Here is a 9,904-nt window from a genome sequence, read left to right on the forward strand (position 1 = left end):
AGGGGGCACGGCAGCGCTGCCGGGGCCTCTCCGGAGAGCCCTTCCTGGGGCCGGGGTCGTGCTCTGCTGGGTATGGACGTCGGGCTGTCTGCTCGCTGTCCGGTCATGCACAGGAGAGAGTTCTTCGTGCATTGGCATTGCTTCCCGTGGTAATAGGTTTGTCTAGTCACGTTCACACCGTCTGACTCTTAAAAAAGGTTTGGTTTTCCTTTTCAGGTTGCAGATCTTCTCTTTCAAACAGCCAAAGATGCTGGTCTCGAGTATGACTGCGTGTGCGGCGTTCCTTACACGGCACTGCCGCTGGCCACGATCATCTGCTCAGAATATCAGATCCCAATGCTTATACGGAGGAAGGAAGCAAAAGACTATGGTAAAGCCTTCAAATCAAGAATTTGTGTCTACTTGTTGTCTTGTTTGGGAAATGGCTTTAGATGTTTGTGGTTCTTTTGTAACGTGCAGCATCTCCATTCCAGTTTAAGGTTACCACTCCAAAAGGCAGCCCCTTTTCCCCCTAGAACGTACCTCCCACAGCATCCCAACCTGATTAGGCTCTCCCAGCTGGTTGCTGATTAGGCTGCAGCTTGAATCCTGCTGTAGTAGGTTTGGAGACTCTTAAGGGGGGTTTTTTGTTTTTGTTTGGGGGGATGGGGGGGGAATTTGTTTGTTTCTTTCCTTCGGCAGTGTTTTTTTTCTCCTTGGCACCATTAGCACGGTTCTGCGTTACCGGCCTCTTCCAGGAACCATAACTTAGTTTCTCTGATGTGCTGAGAGCAGTGCCACATTTCACCCCAAACAGAGCTTTTTGCATATTGAATACAAGAGGAACCTTTCTAGTCTCTTATTCATTTACCTCTTTTTCTTTCATATCCTGTAGTCCTGTAATCAGTGGGCAGGGTGGACCAGGTGAGAAGCAGTTCTCTACCCAATGAACCATTTATTTGATTTTGATAAAGGAAGCAGGAGAGAAGACTGAAGCGTTAACCTACCACAGCAACTGGATTTCTACATGTGATAAGAGCTATACCCTTCCAACAGTATTTAATTAGAAAGTGTGCTTGTCAAAACTAAATGTTAGCCCTATCTTAGTCAATGTGCCAGGCATGAAAATGTTTGATGTTCCTTTCTGTGAAGGACAAGTCAATTGTGACAGCAATTAACTGCCTGGCACAAGGTTTCTGATGTCACATGGATTGCAAAGCTGTACGTACGCTTGTTCTCTAGGCTGTCATGGTCTAAGCACCGCACTCACTGCATAATGTTCTCCTGCGGCTCGCTGCTTCCTGGGAAAGCTAGGCATCCTTTGTTGTTGCCCCTCGGGAGGCCTTTCATGGACGTGTGCCTGTTGTTGTTAGGGCAAAGGCATTTGAGGCTCTACTCCTTCTAATTGTTCTCACAGGAATGTTAAGCACAGAATACTGCCTGTGGAAAATAGGAAATATGCTGAAGAGTACCAATAACTTGGCTGCTCTAAAGATTTCTTAAATAACTGGAGAAAATAGTTTTGTAATTCTGAGTATTTGATTCATGGCAATAATAAACTTCTGTAGTCATCCAAAGATTTAAATTTGTGCAGTTAACAATATGTCAGTATTGTTAATGGAACATAACTTCTGGAAACATAAAGAAGTACTTTATTAACTTGGAGAGATAACAGTCTTTATGAGTTGAATTACAAGTCAGGGACTGAGCTATGGTAAGAACTGTGATAACTGGTGTCAGGTAATAACTGAAGAAATTACCTCTCCATACTGACAGTGAATGTAAAGTTCCTATTCTCTTGAAGCCCAATTGCATTGGACTTCAGGATATGCTGCAGTGTGTGCTTTTATGTGGAACAAATATGATCTTTACATTAACATAGCAAGTTAAAGTTTTGATGCATTAAGTTTTTTGGAGGTCTTTTAAACTTTCTTCATTTAGTGGAGTGTTTGCCTTTTATTTTTAAGGTACTAAGCGGCTAGTAGAAGGCACCATTAATCCAGGAGAAACATGCTTGATCATTGAAGATGTGGTAACAAGTGGATCTAGCGTACTGGAAACTGCAGAAGTTCTTCAGAAAGAAGGATTAAAAGTCACGGATGCCATAGTGCTGTTGGACAGGGAGCAGGGCGGGAAGGCCAGGTTAGAGGAACATGGAATTCACCTGCACTCTGTGTGCACGTTGTCCGGGGTGTTGGAGATTCTCCAGCAGCAGGGAGAAGTGGCAGTTGAGATGGCTGAAAAGGTGAAGAAATTCATTCAGGGAAACATGTTTGAGCCAGTGTCTCAGAACGCTCCTGCTCCCGTGAAGAGACTATGTAAAGAGCTGAGCTTCAGCACTCGTGCCGAGCTGCCGGGGGTACATCCTATTGCAGCCAGGCTTCTCGTGCTCATGGAAAAGAAGCAAACAAACTTGTGCCTTTCTGCTGATGTCACCAGCTCCAAAGAGCTGCTGCAGTTAGCTGCCATCCTGGGCCCCAGCATTTGTATCCTGAAGACTCATATAGACATCCTGAATGATTTCACCCAAGAGGTAGTAAAGGAGTTGAGAACACTCGCAAATCGGTATGAATTCTTGATTTTTGAAGACAGGAAATTTGCAGACATTGGAAACACAGTGAAACATCAATACGAAGGTGATTATCATGAACCTCAATTTACTGTAGCTTTGCTGCTGGTGAGCATAACTGCAGCACTGGCACAGGTTGCCAGGAGAGATTGTGGAATCTCCAGCCTTGGAGAAGACTCAAGGGGACAAGGCCCTAAGCAACCTGATCTAGCTTTGAAGTTAACCCTGCTGAGAGGGCATGACCTCCAGAGGTCCCTTCCAACCTTAATCTTTTTATGAATCTATGGTTGTGCTCAGTAAGTACTTCTGAGTAGTTGTTTGCTGTGAGAAAATGCAGCGTGGCTTTTTAAAGCAGCCTGCTGTTGTATGCTTATGTGCTTGTTACGGCTTTCATTCGATATTGCTTTTGCAACTGTAGAAACGTTTTTTTCTGATCCATATGTCCCATATGATCTGCATGCTGTATTGAAAGGTAGCACCTGTGACAGTGGACTTCTAGGTTACTATGAATGTCTCAGTGAATATTAAAGGTGAGATACTAAGAAGTGTTTGTGAAAAGTAAAACTGAGAGATTACACTTTGTGGTTAGGCACCTATCAGAACTGTCTGATAAGCCTGAACTTGTAACTGTCAAGCTTCAGTAGTAAAACTGTCTTTTAAAATGAGAGTCATTTAGCGTCCAGCTTGTTTTATTTAACTCGTGTTTCCCATTTAATACATTTCTAATGACGCTTTGCCTATGTCTTCTGATCCGTGTTCGCAGGTGGTGTGTTCAGAATCTCATCCTGGTCAGACATCGTTAATGCCCATGTGGTTCCAGGCTCTGGAGTTGTGAAAGGTCTGAAGGAAGTAGGTCTTCCTCTCCAGCGTGGCTGTCTTCTGATTGCTGAGATGAGTTCCCAAGGGTCACTTGCAACGGGTGAATACACAAAAGCTGCAGTAAGTAGGCAGTCTTGTTTTGAGTTAAAAGCTTGTAAAGTGTTGTCACAGGGAGGTTTTTTGTGCTTCTCATATTTGCACTTCAAAAGTCTCTCCAGCACTAACTATTACATGTTTTTTTCCTGTGGAGACTCAGGAATCTGACAGTGTGGTGTTTAAAGGTTGCAGCTCTAGGCTAGTCGTGTGAGGTGGTTGGAGTTCACACTGTGAATTCTAGTAAACATGCCAAGTTTGCTGTTAGCCCCCCCCCTTTTTTTTTTTCCTTAAGCAGTAACTTTCTAATTAGTTTAAATTACTTCGTTTTATTATTTATAACATAGAAAGAAACATAACATTCATGTTCCTGGCTGCAAGTGCAGCAAGATCAGTGAGGGGTGAGTCAGCTCTGGGTGACTTTGTATTGGTAAAGCAAGAACAGGTGTTTCATACCCCTGCCTTGCACAGCTTAATGTGTCAAAGGGTGGATGAGAAAGAGATTACTAGTCAAGCTTAATTTTAGGTATATCGCTTGTAACTGTTTCCTGATCTTCTTCAGGTACAGATGGCTGAAGACAACTCGGATTTTGTTTTTGGATTCATATCTGGATCTAGAGTTAGTAATAAACCAGAATTTCTTCACTTAACTCCAGGGGTGCAGCTGCAAACTGGAGGTAACTTCTTCTGAAATATTTATAGTCTGTTTGTAAATACAGTAAGTGATCTAGCCTTCAGTGAAAAAGTGACTTCTGAAGAGGGTTTGGTTGCTGATTCTCTCGTGGGAGGAGTCTATGTTTGCCATTATGGGCTGCCTTCTGTATTTCTCGGTACACTGATCCCTTTCCTGGGATCTCTGAAAGGCAATCAGCAGGCTACACAGCTTTGTTCGTGTGCTGAGGTCTGTGCATACCTTAAAACATATGAAATCTCTTCAGAGAGTTGTTAGGTTAGATGTACAACTACTCAGTAGGAGTAGAAAAGATTTTTAACAAATACAGAAGTCTGTGTACTGATGCAGTATCAATTAATTGGAAGTCTTACACTGACTAAACAGGTTATCGCTGAACCAGGTAGGGGAGATGTGTTTCTCTGCAATACTTAATTCTTATGAACCTGAAGTGAAGTCACAAGCTTTTATGTGACTGTTTGGGGGTTTTGCCTGTTTTAAGAAGGCTAAGGCTTATTTCGGCAATCCTGATTAGTGCTTCTTTGTGTAACTGTTCTGTCTATTGTGATTGGTAAATCATGAAAAAGGAGGGCGCTCTCTGTCAAATTCGATCTGTGTAATAGGGGGTTCATTAGTTGGAGGCACAGTTTGTAGTTATGTTTGTGGATTGTTAGGGTGAGAGCTGGAACAGCATATCTGTTCTCTGTTCTCTTTGAAGCTTTTTGGTAGATACAGTTTTGTATGAACTAAAAAAAATGGTGTCTCTATTTCAGGTGATAACCTTGGACAGAAGTACCTAAGCCCCCAGGAAGTTATTAACGAAAAAGGTTCAGATATCATTATTGTGGGACGTGGCATCTTGTCAGCTTCAGACCGTCTTCAAGAAGCAGAGAAGTACAGGAAGGCGGCTTGGGAGAGCTACATATGCAGACTTGGTATTCGTGCAGAAGATTGAAAGCAGGCCACTTTTCTGGTCAATAAGCAAAGCTGATGGAGGTGCAATCATTGTGAGACTTCCGGTTAAATACATAGACACTTCAGCTAGTAGAAAACTGCTCTTTTGGAGAAAAATCTGTTACTAACTAAATTATTTTTAATCGCACACACAGAGATCAAGTTGTACATGCTGTAGTTGTTTTTTTAATATTTGAATGTATAAAACCAAAACTTCATGCCCAGTTTTTAGCCTTAATAGCTTTTCTCTGCTGAAAAATACTGCACGAAACACTCCGAGGGTATGTGGTTGGCTGTTGTTGCTTTTGTTTCTTTTCCCCACCCTCAGATTCCTTCTGGCTGTGGAAACGGTATTTTACTGTTCTTAATAAACTTCACCTGCAGACCTGACCTGCTCCCCCACTCTCACAGGATTACTCAGCTCTGCTGTTTCCAAGGAGCAAATATGGGTCTTAATCCCACACTGTGAAATTGAATAATGTGTTGTTTAATAAATACTTTTTTGTTACTGTTTTCCTTTCATTGGATCTGTAAGTCTTCCCTATGTGGCAGTGTGAAATACTGTTTTCAGAACCCCAGTATTATAAAAAGTCATTCTAGTGTGTTTGTGACTGCAGAAATTACTCATGATTCTGTTTACAGGAGCTACAAAGAATTTGTCAGAGCAACTAGTTGTGTGCTTAATTACAGTGGAGCTGTTGATTCCGCTAATGAGAAACAAAAATATACTTTATTTACTTTTTGTGACAATAGCTGGAATACTTCCAGGAATTATTTTCCACTCCTCACGATGAATAAGGAGAAGTAGAAATACCTTGTATGATTGGTTTTGATTAGAAAGGATGGAATAACCTTAAATATATCTAGTGTATGTGTGGTGGAAATCAGCTTGAATTTTCATTGCTATTGAGAAGGCAAAGACGAATGGTGATGCAGTTCTAGACTGTTGCTGTTCCTGTGCTGATGCAAAGCACACAGAAAGCTGGGTCCCTTTGTTAATACACTTACCTGTAGACTAGGAATAGCTGTGTCTAGTGAGAAGAGGTTTTTGGCATTATACTGGACTCTTCACTAAGCCTTTCAAAATAGGAGATTGGGATTATGCTGAAGTTCAAAAGGAGAGTTTTTGTTGATTGTGGTTGGATTGTTGGATTAATCTATACAGAGTGTTTAAGACCAAGGGACGCAGGCTTGGATCTGAGGGCTTTGCCTTATGCTTCTTTGTATTTGTGACATTGTGCTCTGTTAGCAGTCAGACTTCAGAAACATACAACTGAAAGACTTCCTCACTGTCTGGGCGTGTTGGGCGTGATGACTTTACCCTTTCACACTCCACATGCCCTGGAAGTGTGCTTCCACTCCCCTTGCTGACAGGGCTGCTTATGGGGCTTAGGAGTTGGTTATTGTGGAGAGAATATTGGAGCTTACTCAGTGTGTGTGTGTATTTTGTTTTCCTTGGGGATACCATTTGCTTCAATAGTCTTATGTATCATAACTTACATCTGGAGAACTCCATCCAGGGAAAATACAGGCTCTCTTGGCCACCTTTCACAGCTGGAACTTGATGAGTGTGTTGTATCTTGTGCAGCCACCCTCTGCAACAGTGTGTGAGTCATGATATTTCACATCAACTTCTAAGAAGTTCCAGTCCTTCGAAGTGAACAGAGGATTTGGAATTTGTTTACTGTCTCATCTTAATTATCTTATGGCCTTGAGGCCTGTAGCAGAAACAAGACTTTCTCACTTAAACTGTTTTGCAGAAAATTACTTTTTCCACCAGAGGGAGCTGAGACTCTGTTTTTCAGGAGAGTTGACGCCCTAGCTCTTTTACAGCTAATAGATTCCAATGATGATACCAACTCTAGATATGCTTAGGATGAAAATCTGTCTGGTTTTCAACAAGTTACACCCTTGCTGATGCAGTAGAGTTTACCAGAAAGCTGCCTCAGGCTGGAGTTCAGCACTGTATGTTGTTGTAGGCTCACTGTTAGAGTGCAAGCAGAATTTTGAGAGTTCAGTATATTTTCCACTAACTATGCTGAATCGCGTTAAGTGGGTGGCTGACATCCATGCAGCTAAATCCCTGAGCAGGCTCTTCGGAGAGCTGGTTTATTGGCCTCTAGCTGAAAAAATAGCAACTGAATTTGGAGAGATGGATGTGATCTAATATCCAGTCACTTTTAGAGGGTATGTGCAACTCATTTTCTTCACAAAACAAATTCTGTGGAGCAGATCAATTGGCAAACTTCATTTCGCAGTCCTTCATTGTGCACTCAGTAAATCATCCAGAAAGAGCTGTATTCTGGTGCTTCTTTTGACACCAATGTCGCAAACATTTCAATTAGTAAAACAAAAACATGTTACCTCCTATATGCATTCTTCTGTCAGAGTGATTATAGTAAACAAGTGTGTGCACTTTCTTTGAGACACCTGAAAGTGATTAAAAATCCATTTGAAATTAAGAACAAATGTTAATTTCCTTGCTTGCCCCTGCTGCTCACATTCATCCCATAGTTCCTGCTGTTGGTCCCAACTGTTCCTAACATGGGAACTAGGTCACAATTTACAAAACTCATTTGCATCATAATATATGAATCTGAAAGTCTCGCGGTTCATTCTCTGATCTGATTGAGTCTGGGGTAGAGGCATAAGGCTATATTTTAATTACTGGGTTATCACATGATTTATACTATCTGGCAAGTAGGCATTTATATGAAATTGTGATCCTTAATCCACTCTGGAGTATGGTTTATAAGAGAATGAAAGGATATCACACTTCTCATAGTGAAATAAGACTGTGATCAAGCGTTGTCAGTGCTTGCAGCAGAAAGAAGGCTGGCTTGCTATTTCTGAGCAGCATAGCAGGGACTGTGTGAGAGACCAGCACAAGCTGGAACCATTACGGAATTTTTATGTAGCTTTTGATATTTGTATGTAAAGTTCACTCTGTCTCTCCGAGGTTGTGGGTATCTCTGTCTAGCACGAGGAGTGCTGTGTCAAGAGAAGCCAGCCTGGGCACTTAATCGATGTAACTGCATAAGTACAGTGCTTTACTTGGACTTAAAATTCTTGCAAAATCTTAATAAACCTAGCACTGAATTAAAACCAGCAAAGTTAAAATTTTTGTCCTTAAAAGTATTATTTGTATGTCACAGTATCAACATTGTTTTATTAACCAATATTTGACAGGTCATATTACAGTTTCCATAGCCTATTCTGTGAAAATGTATTTAAGACTTAATCCCAGAAAAAATAATTGAATCACTTCCCTTTAAATTTACTTGGAAAGCCTGTTGCTGTGGATTTTTTTAGCAAGCGACACAAACATTGCATTTAGGGAACAGGACCAAAGGAATGTAAAACACCCAGAGGAAGTTTGTTTCCAGATCTGAGTTTTGGAGGTCACTGTCTCAGGGAAATGGTCTGTTTTGGAAGCTTGTAACTGGAGTGCGGGCTAGACAGACTGGATGTTTTGTTTGTTTGTAATCACTCTGTTGGTTCTCAGTCAGTCTGTACCACAATGACAAGTACAGCTTCATGTTCAAACACTGCAGCAAACTAAAACTCAGCCTGCTCCAGCTTCAGGTTTTCCTCTAGCTGTTTTGGCAGGCGTTTGCAGGCTGGGAGCGGTGACCCTGCCTGCGTGTCTGGGTTGACTTTGTCCTCAGTCTCTGTTCTCTATTTCTGCATGACCCATGTTCTCCTCTGAACTTTTTCTCATAAGCTGATGCTATCCACAGTCAGGCTGTGAAAATGCAGGGTTGTAGGTGGAGGCTGGCCAGTATGGTCAACAGGAGGAAGCCCGAACAAGGCTGTAGCTTTGAAGTTCTTGCTTATAGCACGGTCTCCTGAGCAGAAGTGTGATGGTATGCCATAGGTTGTGTCTAGCCCACATAGGTATTGCAGGAAGAGATGCTAAGCTAATGCAGTTGCTTTTGATCTGTTCCTGAACACCTAATAGTAGCTATACAAAAGATACTTTCACAGACAGGACTATTTGGACAGGGAAATTCTGCAGTGTTCCCTGCAGCTGATCATTTCTGCTTTGCTGAGAGGTATCATTTTAGGCTGATGATGGGAGCAGCCATAAAGGCAATCTGGTTATAAGGGGGAAAATATTGAACTGAAGACCTCTCCTCAAATACTGACAGAGAAATGCCTGCCAGCCTGGGAACCAGGCCTGGGAACCAGAAGCATCCTTGAGGAGTGCAGCTGGCATCTTTGAAGTGCAGCTGGATACCGAGAAAGCAGAGCCATCCCGAGATACCATTGATAAGAGCAAAAACAAGGAACTGTAACAGCAACTTATCATCTGGAAAGGTGAAAAAAAAAGTCTGGAAAAGGGGGAAAACATCCTGAGAAAGTAAGCATTGGTAACTGCCATTGGCTGTTCTAACTCACAGAACAGAAAAACAGTCTGATAAAACAAAAATTGGTCTGAGAGAATAGAAAACGTCACCAGTTATTGGCTGTGCCAGGTGAAAAATAGAAATTAGCAACATCTATTGGCTGTTTGGCGTGGTGGTGTCCTACGCCCCTTTATGTCTCTGTGATATAAGAAGGACTTACTTTTTACCCAAAATGGAGCCTCTTTCCTGCACACAAACTCCTTTTCCCCATGATATTTCCTTGGCAGAGCGGATCCTCGCCAGGAACACCGGGCTGACTCTGGGCTCCGTGATGTGGATCATCGTCCAAGTGAGACTTCATCCGTTGTCAACTGGCCCCACTGCCGGGATCGGCTTGATGAGCACTTGGTACCGGTAACATTTTTGAATATATTTTTTATACATATATATATATATATAAAGACCTGCATG

At 42.0% G+C, this 9,904-nt stretch overlaps 1 protein-coding gene across 1 annotated transcript; it reads left to right on the forward strand.

The window, feature by feature from the left end:
- Window positions 1-216: 216 nt before the first annotated feature.
- On the forward strand, window positions 217-5,236 carry UMPS (uridine monophosphate synthetase; the record flags this gene model as incomplete). Its single annotated transcript, XM_009578277.1, has 5 exons — window positions 217-370; window positions 1,947-2,615; window positions 3,312-3,487; window positions 4,023-4,137; window positions 4,904-5,236. Coding segments are annotated over 5 exons (1,296 nt in total), but the record flags the coding sequence as incomplete, so codon positions are not given.
- Between the last annotated feature and the right edge of the window lie 4,668 nt (window positions 5,237-9,904).

This window comes from Fulmarus glacialis, unplaced genomic scaffold (genome assembly GCF_000690835.1).
Source record: "Fulmarus glacialis isolate BGI_N327 unplaced genomic scaffold, ASM69083v1 scaffold12265, whole genome shotgun sequence".
Lineage (NCBI taxonomy): Eukaryota > Metazoa > Chordata > Aves > Procellariiformes > Procellariidae > Fulmarus > Fulmarus glacialis.